Source organism: Acanthaster planci, linkage group LG18 (genome assembly GCF_054643075.1).
Source record: "Acanthaster planci isolate LZ-2023a linkage group LG18, COTS_SCS, whole genome shotgun sequence".
Classification (NCBI taxonomy): Eukaryota; Metazoa; Echinodermata; class Asteroidea; order Valvatida; family Acanthasteridae; genus Acanthaster; species Acanthaster planci.
In genome coordinates this window covers 5,371,900-5,386,411 of record NC_141794.1, presented here as the reverse complement: position 1 = coordinate 5,386,411, position 14,512 = coordinate 5,371,900, and the positions used below count along the sequence as shown (strand labels likewise).

Here is a 14,512-nt window from a genome sequence, read left to right as displayed (position 1 = left end):
CATTCACCATGGTAAGTTTCATCTTAAGTAAAGGATTAAAAAAAATGGACAGATCAACACATTAAACTGCACCCTTTGTTCAATCTGGTCTGGTCTCTCGACTGCGCACTGTACAAATACCTTGGTTTTTCATTTAATGCAGTATTTTAACAACTTTGGGGCCAGCAGCATTCACAAACAGAGTATGATTCACAGAGTGCAAACTCTGGGATGCTGGTTCTCCGATACATCCTGTGCGATGGTGAACTAAAAGCCGCATTTGTTATAAATGTCGGAAGGTTAGTCGTCAAGTATGTTCTAAACTGCTTCCGTGACTTTGGAACAGCCTCAATGGGCACCGATTCGTGGGTGGGAATTGGGCAGGAAAGAAGACAACTGATCCACAGGAAACCATTTCAGGGGAAATGAAATCGAATCATCTGACAAACTCAAATCAAAACCCAATTAGCTCTTCATATCAACAACAGATGTCAATGTTATTGCCTAGCTACCCCACAGCTTGGCAGTGTTTAGTCTGACCCCCATGTGAAAAATTGTACTGAATACAGATTTGGGTTTAAACACACCTGGATAGGGAGTCTGAACATGTTGGCCATTCTACTAAACATATGCCCTGCTTGGTAAAAGGATAATTATTATGGCTAGGTGTTTTGTGCCACTCAATCAGAGAATAAAAGTATGAGGCACCATTCTGAAGTTTCCTGGCAAGTAGTGTTATCACTGAATGATAGTTTTGAAATATTGGTCAGAATCCTGACTTGTGTTGCCTGATTCAAGGATATTACATCTGCCACTCTATTCTGGCTATATATGGTGGTATATCATGGCTATATGTTAAACGCAACCATGGAGTTATTAAAAATAAAACAACAAATAAAAAACAAATAAGAGAATAAAAGTGTGACGAACCAACAGCATTTCCTGGGCAGTGGTACGTGTGGTCTCTGGGAATGCACTGAGCCAAAACATCAATCATGGGTTAAGTGTTCTCGACTGGAACAGTTTAAGATTATCCATGTTTGCACTTTGGGTGCAGGAAATTAAAAATGCTGCTGTGGTTCTGTGCAAGAAACAGGAAGAACACACACAAAAACTTTTTCCTGGAGCAGCAGCATTTCATGAAAAGGTTTTGAAAACTGTGTTTACTCCTGTGACATTTCGAATAGAGTTCATCATGAATAGAGTTCATTTTAGTACAAACTTCTCTAAAGCAAGAGCGTGTAAATGTGTATTTTATGGCAACGTGAGAACAGGGGCCACCCTTTACTCTTTGTGGGCAGAACAATGATAGTTTTAACTGACATTTGAGAACTAACCATGGCAGAGTGAAATTTCAGTGGAAGTGTGGGAATGTTATAAAATTTTCTGTGAATGATATGTGGGATGTTACAAAGGGTTGCCATCACCGGCTGTTCATACCAGTAATGTGGACGGTGCGCATCAAGTTTGTTTTTTGTTCATGATTTGTGATTTTGAACTCTCAAACCTTGAAACCCCTTTAAGCAACCAGGCAAGAGCTGTAAATGTATTAATATATACATGCAGCCAACAGAGGGCACTAGTCACTTCAATTGGACACTGCTACACCCAGCTTGAGAGGGTGTGATAACATGCTACTCTACGCCGCCACGCAGTGCTGTACAGATTTCTGACAGCTGGGTGTTCTTTTGATATATTGCTAGATAAAGGGAAAGCACAGTTGTGGCTTCCAGACATCTTACAGAGCCCACTAACCTCTTTCATTATAAGTGCATATGTGTTTGCTTGAACTGACACAAAAATGTAGTGATCTGAATGATACATTCATTGTAAATGAGAAAAAAAGGGACTATAAATTGGATGGAAACAAGTCAAAGCTGGGCTTGGCAGTCCCGAATCTGCCAATAATGATACACATGTAGTGTAGTGCAATAAAGATGCTTGGATTCTGGCAAATTTCTTTTTTTTGGTAGGGTTGTGGATAATCCCTACACTAACCTTCAACTGCATCTCATTTTGAGCATGTTTCATTTAAAAAACAGACAAAAAACCCCCCCCAAAAAACCAACCTCAAAGCAGGTGATGAAACCAGCCATTTTCCCAGAGCTGTGTTGCCATGGCAACCCGAAGGGGCCTAGCCAAAGGTCTGAATGTGACCGTTGGGTAAACATGATAAATCACGTGGTCTGAGGGAGTAGCAATGCAAGATGCTTGCACACTGGTTAATGAACAGACCAGGAGATAGGACACGACTTAATGTAATGCCAAATCTAGGAGTGCTGTGATAGGAAAAGTGGCATTATTTTTAAATTATCAGACGAGTTCGCATGAGACGAGCACAACATAATGCCGCTGAGTAGTATCATTTTCCACCCCCTGTGACTTTTCCTGCACTTCACTGAATCCTTCAGTGGACAACGTAAAGGAAATGGATACTTTAATACTGGCAGAGAAATATCAAAGATATAAGTCATTTTTTTAATCGTGCAGAGAAAATCAAATCTGGTCAGTGCTGTGGCGCATACAATCCACTGAATACATGTATGCACAATCAACGGTATTTTTTCAGAATACAATGTTTGTACCATTTTCATTTTAAACAAACTGAAAGCAACAATGGCAAGGCATTGATGGAATAAAAAATCACAAAGTGTAACGTTTTAGTCTTGGAATTAAAAACATGCAATCAAAATAAAAATTTGTATGGAATGGAATAAAGTAAAACACCCAAAAGCGTCAAACCAAAAAAAGAAGAAAAAAAATGCAAATAAAATGAAAGCACTGGGGGAAAATACTTCCAACTGAACAGCAAAAATAACCAGAATGACAGAGTTTCCAGAAAAACCAGCAGTTGACCAACAATAGTGACAACAACAACAGAACAAAGCCAGAGAACTTATCTGTATTTAGTTTTGTACACTGACCTTTGACTTCTTGATTGCAAATTGGAATCTTACTGAAATTTTTGTTCTGTGGACCGACTAATGACAGTCTTTTGTACTGGGAAATGTCAAAAAAATAAACTGCCTGTGCAGAATCTAACTTTCTTTTACAATTTGCATATCCTAAATCCAGTTGCATTCCGTACTGTCAGTTACAGGTGGCTGGGTACTGCCTTCTGCTGGTACCATTTTCCCTGGTTACCAGCCCCTCTATCTCATGCTGCTTAGCACGACAGAAATTCAGACTGGGAAATTTAAATGGTTTTTAATTGAGTTTTTTTTTTCATGGGGGGAAGGGGAACTGAACATGTATGTTTGAGAGAACAATTTTGAGAACGACTGTCTACCGTACCTTTCAAACATGCTTATTTGTTTCAGCAAATCTGAATGCAACGTAAAGATTTTACAAAGTTCACTGAAAAAGAAGCAACTTCTTGAGCCAGCTGGGTTTTTTTTTTGGGGGGGGGAGGAAACAGCACCCCAATTGCAAGCACAATTCTAAAACTGAACCTATTGCTCTAAGAAAATGGGCTTGGTGAATAAACATTGATATTATAAAGACAGATTAATAAAAGATCTGGTTTACACAATAGGTACTGAGGCAATCAGTGGTTGTCATCCAATTTGCGTGTTCCATTTCATAATGGATGTGATTCTACTTTATTAGCATTAATAGCTCTGATTGTTGGCAGCAAGATGCCCTGTGTAATTGTACTTTTGTGTGAAATGAGGAACTGGTAACCGAGGACACTGAGGACACTGAGATCAAAACACAATCTTCGCAAAGAAAACTAAAGATCACAAAGGCACAAAGCAGGATGGTGGAAAACGGATTTGAACTTTGTAGCGACCCAAACTGCAATTCCGCGCAAGTGACGATTTTGGCAGTTTGATTAGCAAAAAAATAAACAAACATGCAAGCGACTCGGCAAAAAAACAGAAGAAGTCTTGAAGCAGTCTGCCAAAGCTGACTGTGAAGGAGTGTGGACCAAGATCAACTTTCCAAAGTGAAGCAGCGCACGTGCCAAATCCAGGCTCAAGATGCACGTACACTCACAAGGTATGTGACAGTCTTCCTTCAGGATAATTGGCAGCTGATCGGGCTATGTCTGGAGCTTATATCTTTGCTATTTGTAAGTAAATGATAACAGAAGACATAGCCGCAGCTCGGAAAGCCTGTTTTAGACAGAGCCTCATTTGGCATGTTTTAGATACCACGCGGCAACTGTCATTTGAAGTGGATTGAGGCTTGGTGAGTGTACCAGCAATGGAGTGCCCGGAATTGGTAGCCATTGAAGAGCGGAAAACACACAGACCCACAAATTGGCTGGAGGAGGGGGAGGGGCCACAAGACAAGGAGGGAGGATAGGGTTTGGTTATCGTCACCTTCCGGAGCTGTCCCATCTGCATCTTCCTCTTTCTTCAACCGCTTCTTGGCATCGTGCCGTGAGCAGCATGCTCCCATCGTTCCAGGAGCTTGCGAGGGATTTTTTTTTAAGGGCAGGGCAGGCATGAAAAAGCAAACGTTTGGATTTTGTTACATGAGCAAACAGAAAACTGGATCTTAACAGCAATCAGCTCCTGGGATACCAAAAGCAATTGACAAGTAAACTCTTGTTGCTCGACTTGCTGCAAAAGCATCGAACATAAAGACAACTATTAGACCTTGCCTTCTGTATGTAAAAACAAGAGTACGAGCATTATATATTTTCTCTGAATTGTTTTATTTCATTGCACTAAAACAATGCCAGATGTCTCATTGATAATGCATAAATCAATCATTGTCTGAAACAGCAACTTTCAAAACATGCAGTGTGTTGAAAGTCAACTGCTGACACCGTGCTCCGCACAAATAATACACAAAGGAAAAAAAAATTTACTGTGCATTCCCCCCCCTTGCACAAAGTGAGTTTACCCCAGTGAATTCCTGACACCGAGAGAAGGTTACCAGTTTTTGTGCCTTAAAGTGCCTGACAAAGACTAGGAATTGTGAACAAAATATAACAAAAACAAAATAAGCTGCCACGTCTCTGCAAACTGATTGACAAGTGTCACCGAAGGACTTCACTGCCTCTGGAGCAGGAGTTGGTATTCAAAAATTTAACACTTGCAGTAAGGACTGAATGTAATCCAAGAACGGGTTGTCGGTACAGATGGAACGTTGTGTACATATGTGACTATGGTTACGGGCTAATGTGCTTGAATCTGGCAGACAGCTAGGGGGGAAAACCAGAGCAGGACACAAGACACACGTACCTTGCAACGTCAATTACCGGTACAAGCAGGCACATGCACTGGATTAGACAAGGTGAAGACTGATTAGGAGTGGAGTGGATAACGAGGAACATTAATGGTGACACTGGGCATGTGTGTGACCTTGCTCACAACAATGGTGTACACGGCACATTGTGCAGTTCGGGGAAACAAAATCACATGCTGTATTGTTTGGGTAGAGAAAGACGACAGACAGAGAGATACACACACACATTCTGCTGGGGAGCAATGAATGGGAACACGTGGGCAGATCAATATGAGAGAAAAAATGTCAGCATCCTTTGAAGGGCCACTGACTGAGTCCTTGGAGTTGGTAAGTGTGGGACAAAAAATAAATATAGACTGGAAGGGAAACTGCAAAAATCCTGGTACCCGGTAGGACGGATCTCTGAGGAGCTCCAAAATGCAACAGTCCTCCACACAATGTTAGGGTGAAGGTTGGCAGTTTTCACAGTTAAAATAAACGTTTCTATTGGATTGAACTGCTGTTCGGACATGAGAGCATTTTCCCCCCTAAATTTTAAGTCGAGTTACTTTCCCGATTCTTTCTTGTTCATGACACAGCTTGTTTTAATTTTGATTCCCCAGGCTCAATGACATTTGAAATTGAAATTTTTGTTGTCACTAGTCAACCATGAAATTTGGCTGGGAGCATTCCAAGGCTCCGGTTTTGAGCTTGGGCAATAAAACTTTATTTTTGTAACATGATTTTCTCAGGGTTGGCTTTTTCCCCGAACCATTTCTGTCACAGAATTTAAGTTTAGCAGACGAGCATTTTGTTCGAACTGAGCTGATTTTGAATGACGTAACCAATTCTTGCAACTAACTGCTCTGAACTTTAATGCAACTATTTCAGATCTATTTTAAAGTCATGAAATGTGTTCAGCAAATGCCTAATTTTCCTCAAAAGGCCTTTTTTTGAAAATATAAACCTGCTGCGGAGTCCCTTGAAATTTGCATTCACACAAGAGGATTTGTCTATGGATGCAATCGCCTTCCAACATACGAACACCACCACAGACTTCCAGCTGAACAGAACCACACACATAAAATATATCCAAACCACTCCAACCTTGAAAGCAGCCAGCCAGAATGGGTTTTTTGGTCACGTACGCATATAAGGTGCACCTTAATGTCCTTCCTCCATGCTAGTATGAACAGCATATGCATTGGGCTACTGAAACGTTTGATGTCATTGTCAAAGCAATGAAATACAAAACTCCCTGTATACATCACTGCTGGAAATCAAGGTTAATTTTTTTTCTCCCGTCTCTCCACAAATGGTAAATTCCTAGAAAACCCAACTGCCTGGGCATGTACAGCGTGTACCAATCAACGTATGACTGCAACACGCTGATGACGGTGCGTTGCGACCTCGCTTGTCAAGAGGCACTGCACTTTTGTTCAGTGTTTGAGAATCAACAACTGGTTGTGCCAACTAATCTCCTAAAGTTCAACTGAAACCTACCATTAGAGTAATAGTGTGTGACCATAGTGATTTTCACCCGTTGCTAAGGAAACAGCCTTGCTTGTTAATTTACCCTTTCAGAACTTGAGCCAATTCAAACAATTAATTGATGAACTTGTACATCCCCAAAGCGCCCTTCAGGAATTTTTAAATGTGCAAAGTTATAAGCTTGGCACGTTCTATTTATTAAAATAGGCATTGTGAGCAATTTTCCAGTCACTGGCTGGATTGAGTGCATTTATAACATGAAGATTTTCCCACGGTAATGCAGGAGTTTTTGACAGTGGATTGTCTTTGCAATAAAACGTGCCTGAGCTAAGAGCTTAACCTTGACGAGTCATTTTGGCATAATGCCTGAAAAAAAAAATTGATGGGTTTACATAAATGCAATTCTAAAAGAATTGCCAGAGGACATTAGTAAACTTGATGTTAAAAGCATGTAATCCTTGTTTTTTGCAACTGTTTTTTTTCTATCTTGGGAGAAATGAAAAGAATCATTACATCATGCTAATGTACGTGGGAGTGACACTATGGCCACAATTTGCATGCATGCACACTTTAGATTTGTGGATTTAAGAAACCTCATGAAAACGGGACACATCAGAACAAATCCGTCACATCTGATCAAATGTGGAATGCACCTTTGATCTTTGTATGAAATTGGCGCATTATGAATGGTAAATTATTACTATTATTACCAACCATTTACAAAGGGAAATCATACACATGACTGGAAATGAAATATAAATAAGCCAGTACATGAGCAATTGCAAAGATGGCTCTCAGTCAGACCCTGAGGTAAAGCAATGCTAACAACATGTCTACACGTGTACACCGCTAATATGCCCAGACAGGAGAAAGTGTGAAAGCATACGCGACAATAATGGTGCCAACTAGGCGGAATTAAATGGTGCACAAACAAAAACTGGGTGAAATTGGTCGTGAAAACCGACGACTAAACCGCTTATGAAAACACCCACCAGAGGCGTCCCTAGCTTGGCAGACTCAACCGGCGTTAAACTGGCACTGTGAGGGTGGCAACTGGACTTGGCCAAAACAGCTGACATGGGCCTGATGCCTGTGTGCGTGAACGTGTAAACGCCACCACCAGAGGTTCATTTACATATCAGGGAAGACATGCACATCATATCCAGCACGTGGCAGTTCAGCAGTTATAGAATTAGTCAGTCTTAAACGCTATATTCCAGTTTCCCAAACATTAGAGACGATGAAACGACAACAGGTTACAGATTTTATCTACGCTTGATGCTGTCACGTAACACTACACTAGGAGAGGTCAAAATCTACCTGTCAGCCTGTATACAGATGTCAGCTATTATTCTCATATAGACATGGGTCCCATTGCAGTGTTAACATTATGGATTGACACTGGGGATGCCGTACCCACAGCCACAGTGGATCTCACCCATTCTATTTACTAATGGAACCGGTCCACTTGATCGGGGTTAAAACATCAACCTCATTGTCCATGCAGTGCATATCATTACCTGCATTTGCATATGAATGGGCAGGCCATGTACGGGAGACCACTGACTTGACTCAATCAATATTGATAAGGGAAATCTATTCATTTACATATACATGTAAATGCAGGGTGAGGCACGTAAGGGCTTTCCATTCTGCATGATGGGTGTAATTCAGATAATAGATAGAGAACAGTGTGAATTGTATTTCCCATTAAATGCCTTCTTATGAATATGTCTACTCCCAATGAAGGGTAAAATAGGCAAGTCTTTATTTAATGACATGTATGACCAAACTACTCTAACTGGGCCAACAATTAATTATTCTCTACTTTGGAAGCTATAAATTGTGCTGAACAACTATATTCTAATTGTAATTAAACTTGAACTGAAAAGTGTCACTTCTAAGTGCCACAATTCTGTTGGGAAAATGCCAGAATGTCAGGTGACAGGTGCAAGTAATTCGTTCAGCCAGAGAGAATCAGCAGTTGATCAATGGACTATTTCCAGAAAATCCAATGACCTGTGAAACTCACTGGGAAGCAAGTGAGGCCTAACGGACACCATTTGACTATCATCGAATGGCAATTCCATCATTGGTCAAGCACAAAGATGTCATGTGCGGTCATTTCTTTCTCCAAATGAACTCTGGACACTTGAGGGCACAAATATTTGATGCAGTGCCCTTAGCCTTGTTTCCAGGAGCTGGTGAGCAGAAATGATGGCTTAGCAGAAATTAATACTCAGCAAGTATTTATAACCGAGTGTCACTTATAAACTGGATGTCACTATCTTGCAATAGTTTTGACTTTTATTTATTTATTTTTTTTTGCCTGAGCACAATTTCTCCTGCACAGTCTGTTGTTTGCTTCCAACAAGAACCACTCGTGAGAAAATGTGTCGCCTGGGTAGCATCCTAACAGACTCAAAACACACTCGAGGCAAAGTCCCACCCTCTGTTACTGACGAATGCCAGACAGCTAGAATCCTTTTACAATATGCAAATAAGAAGACCCTGCACTGTGTTCAGCGCCCACAAGCCTGGTACCTGGCAACATGGATGAGTACATTATCATGCCCGTACCACAGAGGAACCGACAGCTGGCGTGGGCTGGATGCAAATTTGCTTGAATTGATTATGGATCCTATTCATGCGGTTCCATTGATTCCTGGGTATGAACACCACATGAACAGACAGCATGTGCTAATTATGCAAAAGACTCAGACATACAGTAAATGTTTAACCAGTTTGTCCAACAATTACAGGTTGGTGCCCATTGCAATATATGTCACCTGTCATCACAAAATGAACTGAAAGTAGGAATTTTCAAAAATTGAGATATTGGTATTTTTGAATTCAGCAGGAAGAAAGCTTTCCAGTGGTATGTACATGGAACACTTAGGGTAAGAGTACAAGGTGGCATTATTCTGACAGCTTTGTATCTTTGTTCCTGACATCGTGTCAACATTTCAGACCAGGCACGAACAATGCCGTCGTCAAAACTGCTGAGAAAATGACATTTTTAAATATGTGATCCTGCGAAATATTTGGAATTCAACCGGAGACGAACTACTCTTTCCAAATATTACAAAAGCCAATAATTGACACCCATTTCAGTATGGCTTTGAACCCTTGAATCTCATTTTGTCAGGACGGGTCACTTTGAGAGGCAAAGATACCAGTACTGACTCCAGAACTACCACCTGAAAGTGACAAACAAATCTAAAAACACACATAATATATAACACGTGTTGTGAACAAAATGCCAGACAGGAAAATGCATGGCAAAATGGGTGGAAATGAAAAGACACATGCACACAGGAAAAGTAATAAACGACTCGGTCACACAACGACAATTGCTGGAGGAGGGGATGAGTGGGTTAGGTGGTAAACGGGGGTGTTTGTGGGCAAAAGTCATTTCTTTATTTCATCTTCCATGCAACATTTGTTAATTTAATAATGTTTATGTAAATTTTTTTTTAAACTAAAAAGGAGCAATGCACGCAAGGACATGAGTATTTCTGGTTTGGCAGAGCACTAAACTAAAGAAGTCTTTTCTCTTTCTGAGCAGCTGAAGTATAGATATCTAAAATTTTTACCTGAACTTTTGGATAATACAGAATTTCAATTCTCCTTCTTTTTTCCCTTCTCGACATTCTAAAAAACAACTAAAAAGATTCTCTTCATAATTTTCTTTGAAGCATTCCTCATAATGTGTTGTTCCTGTTTTGCAAAGCTTCACAATAGAGCAACATCTCCAAACAGTCCAATCTGGTCTGAGCAGGTGCAGATGAGCCTCAGTGAACATCTCATCAAACAGGCTTCAAGTACAAAATGTCACCCACTGTACGTCAGCATCTTTGGCTGTGAGCTATACAAGGAAGCATCCTCTGTGACTAATTGCTGAACCGTTGGCGACGTCATGAACAAAAAGCCTCTTCCACATCCCGTTTTAAAAACAATGCACCGGCTGTCTCTTTGTAAGCTTCCGTGTGTACAACTAAAGCAGGTGCAGTTTTAGACTGAAAAGTATTTCCTTTTTTACTGTCTAAGAATAATCAGATATGCGAAACTTGGCAGGGCTTTTCAAAAAAAGTCACAAATTTTGTAAATGTTTGTTCATAAAGTGTGACCAAGCCCCTAGAAAAAAAACTTGGAAGCTGGGTCTCCACCAAGTCACCATTTTTCACAGAACTGCACCTTGTGCCTTCATCATAACTCTTAAAATGGTGACGTTTCTTTTATGTATTTCAAAGCTTTTCTTTGATTTGCTTCTAGTTGCGATTTTTGTTGAAGACACATGAACCAAACTATTTGACTAGAACCTCTGTTTGAGTTCGATGAAGCATTCTAAGGGGTTTGCTTAAATTTGTCAATATTTTGAGGAAAAAACCTCAATAATTTACCGCATTTGTTAAAAACTACATCCCCAAGGAACTGGAAATTAAATAAGAGTGAAATCACTGAAACTTTGCATCAGTTTGATATTAACACAGTTTGGGCATGAGAAAAACAATCTTTCAACTCATTTCTCAAAGAGTTCATCTAAACTCCACCTGATCCATCTCCAAGTTCCCAGAGTTTGATCTACTCAGGAATGTTAAGGTGAGACGGATGCGAACGTTGTCAAAACCGCGGAACTCCTCAAATTGGTGACTGAGCTTAGGGCTCATTAGACAGTCAAACACAAAATTTGGGAGCTTGGACTTACCCAGTGAAGACATCTGCTTCAGGATGTTGTCAGCTCCCGGCTGGTGGGTCTTGTTGATGGTCAGGTCATCAGCGAGTCCTCGGATGGTGGAGACATTGGAGGAGTGGTCATCGATATCACTGGCAAAGACCTTGGCATTGAACAGTAAGAGCAAACATTGTTTTCCAGGTAAGAAATTGATCATTTTTGAAAAGTTTTTAATATCTCCTAATGGACCACTATAATAAATATAATTACTGAGTATTTTTGTCCAGAGAATTGAGACACTGACTGGAAAACTCCATATGAGCCTGTCTCTTCTGTGCCAGTGAGGGCGCACTTCAAGTTGGCTAGTGTGAGGACTACATGGACACTACATTTTCCGTCACGAATATCCTGAACATCCCCCCCCCCAAAAGTGTTTCGCATGGACCTACCAGGTGCTCTTGCAAGTTCCTCTGGGCCTCCTGGGCGGTGGCACCTGGGGTGACCTCGGTCTTGAGCTGGGCCTCGGCGTTGTCCATCCAGGTCAGGAAGTCCCGCACCTCATCCCGGTAGGCCTGGGCCTTCTCCAGCGCCCCCTCCAGGTCAAACTTGCGTTCGGCCAGCTTGTCGCCCACCAGCTGGTAGCGCTCGTTCACGTCGGCCGTCTGGCGCTGCACCTCACTCAGGCCTGGGCCACAAAATGGACAGAATTTTTTTTCCCACTTTTACTTCGGGGTGCACTGGCATAAAGTCTAAACTTTTACTACTTCCCTTATTAAATTACAATTCACTGCATTTCAACATTATGAATTTCAAAGGGCTAAAGTGGTCCACTTTTAAAACTCTGTTTTAAAACAAATACGGTTTATATATCATAAGTTTGTTTTGCATCTGTTTTTGGTTTTTCAAAGAGCTTTGGGGGAAACTTCAACCACTGTACTTTGGAATTTTACATTACACACCTTTTACATGTTAACTATTGAATACAAAGGAAGCACATAGATATCCTGTTGTTATATGACAAAATGTTTTTTGCTCAAGATCGATGTTTGCATCTTGCACAGGGAAGCAAGAGTTAATCTGCAATTTAGGCAGAAAGGGCGTTGTGCAGGTCAAAAAAAGAACCAGCATTTCAAACAGACTATAAACGGACCATGCCACAGGGCAACTTTACAGATGACCTGGCAAGAAACAGTTCAAAAAATTCAGAGATCAGCAAGAGAGATCAGGACTCACCGTCGTCCAGCATGAAGGAACTCTGGTCCAGGTCTGAGCCGATGGAGCTGCGGCGGGAGGAGCTCAGGCTACGGGAGTCGTAGCTGCGTGTGTCTGAGCGCATGGACAGGAAGAGCTTGGAACGCTTGATGGGCGAGGTCTTGCTGATGCCTGGCAGGTCTGGGTCCTGGGTCAGCGACTCTAGCTGGATGCCCTGGTGGTTCAGGTCGTCGACGCGGTTCATGTAGTTGTCGTACTCTGTCTGGAGTGGCTGGAGGGCAAGATGGCGCAAATCGGGATGTTAGAGTTGATGTCTAAGTTATAGACCTTGTCCCTACGGTAACTAATGCATAACCTGGAGGAGATCTGCTCTCTTTGAATTTGTTTATGTTGCTTGTGTCCCTTAGCAACCTCATCTCATCGACGGCACATTGACATGGGTCTGGTCAACAGGACAATTGATTTAGCCAATGAGAACACTGTTGGTCCATGTTTTCTTTCACAATCAAAACTCAAGAATCAATTGGCTCTACGAAAATGGGAATGTGAACCAGATGGATTTCCAGGGCTGGTGAAGACAACCCTCTTTGTGGTACACTCGATAAAAATCGATAATTCAGCTTGTGGTACAAATTGTGAATCAGACCAGAAAAGGCAGATGTTAGACTAATACAAGCCAGCTAAGTGTGAGGAACAACTGCTATGACAAACGTGTGGTCAGGGAACCAGACCAAAATGGCTGCCACATGATAGAACAATCAAGTCTGCCTTCGAGGGGCAGAAACACCCACCTGGTGTGCGTCCATTTGTTGCTGCAGGGTCTCGGGTTCGATGGCCACCAGTGGCAGGCGGTCCACCCGGTCCTCAAACTTCTCCAGCCAGTCCAGGACGGCCTTGAGCTGTGCCTGGAACTTGTCGTGGGCTTCCTGGCGGTCCTGTAGCTGCCGGTTCCTGGTGTGAACAAAAAAGACACTTGCCAATTTAATCGCCACCTACTCCAGTGCATCAAGATTCCTTTTGAGTTGATTTCGATGGTAACAGACCGTCAGCAAATCCAGTCCAATTTTACTTAAGCAGATAAATTCACTTTTTGTTACACAGGGCTGAACACTTGTACACGAACTACAAAGAATGTTCCAATATCACAGATATGGGGTTTTCGTTGATTCTGAAAAGCTCCTCAGCAAATGTACGAGGGAAGCAGGGTTGATAGTAGTTGGGTCCTTTTGGCCTGGATGAAACGGAATAAGGAAACACTACCTCAACACTACAAAATTTGACATCTAATACACGGTCAGGGAATAACTGTTTGAAAACTCCCAAAATGAATTTTAAAAGCTGCAATTTGTACATTTTATCAACAGTTGGTCAAAGCCATTGCCAAATCAATTTTTACAGGCAAAGAAGAAATTGTGAAGACAAAGTCACACAGATTTGAAAAGAAACTCTTTTCGCTTCCGACGTCACCAGGATGTGACAACAGTGAGAGACACACATGTGGCAATTTCTAAGTCCAACCTCCCACCTCTTCTGCATGAGTCCCTCCAGCGACTCCCAGTTCTTGTTCAGGTTGGCCAGCATGTCCACCACCCGGGTCTTGTCCGAGACCTTGGGGTCCCGGGTCACCTCGCTGCCCAGCACCTTGATGTCCTGGTACTGGCTGCGGTGGTTGTCAATGTCACGCTGCATGTCCTGAAACAAACGGCGCCAAAGAGTACTTTTACGCTTGTCCAAAGTGAAAGAGAGAAGTGAGCTTAAGAAGGAACAAGGATCTCATATGGGCTGCATTAACAATTGTTTCCTAATATTCTTACGGAAATAAAGTGGATGAAGAGACCTGAAAGTTTGATCGAGATGAGGTGATGCCTCAAACTTTCTCCAACCGAAAAGTGTGATGAAAGTACCAGGGGTACGTCTGAACACCGAACACCTCTTACAAATCAGCAGCCAACTTAGTGTGGTGAGATTTGGGAA

At 41.7% G+C, this 14,512-nt stretch overlaps 1 protein-coding gene across 17 annotated transcripts in view; it reads right to left on the bottom strand.

Annotated features, from left to right (window-relative positions):
• Positions 1–14,512, bottom strand: part of LOC110985497 (uncharacterized) — a 277,011-nt gene that overhangs the window by 60,415 nt on the left and 202,084 nt on the right. For all 17 annotated transcript variants that reach the window (XM_087148960.1, XM_087148955.1, XM_087148956.1 and 14 more), the window contains 5 exons: positions 14,064–14,230; positions 13,330–13,489; positions 12,560–12,809; positions 11,776–12,011; positions 11,360–11,489 (listed from right to left, as the gene is read on the bottom strand). In XM_087148960.1, the coding sequence (XP_087005086.1) occupies positions 11,360–11,489; positions 11,776–12,011; positions 12,560–12,809; positions 13,330–13,489; positions 14,064–14,230 (943 nt within the window). The remainder of the gene's footprint in view (positions 1–11,359; positions 11,490–11,775; positions 12,012–12,559; positions 12,810–13,329; positions 13,490–14,063; positions 14,231–14,512) is intronic.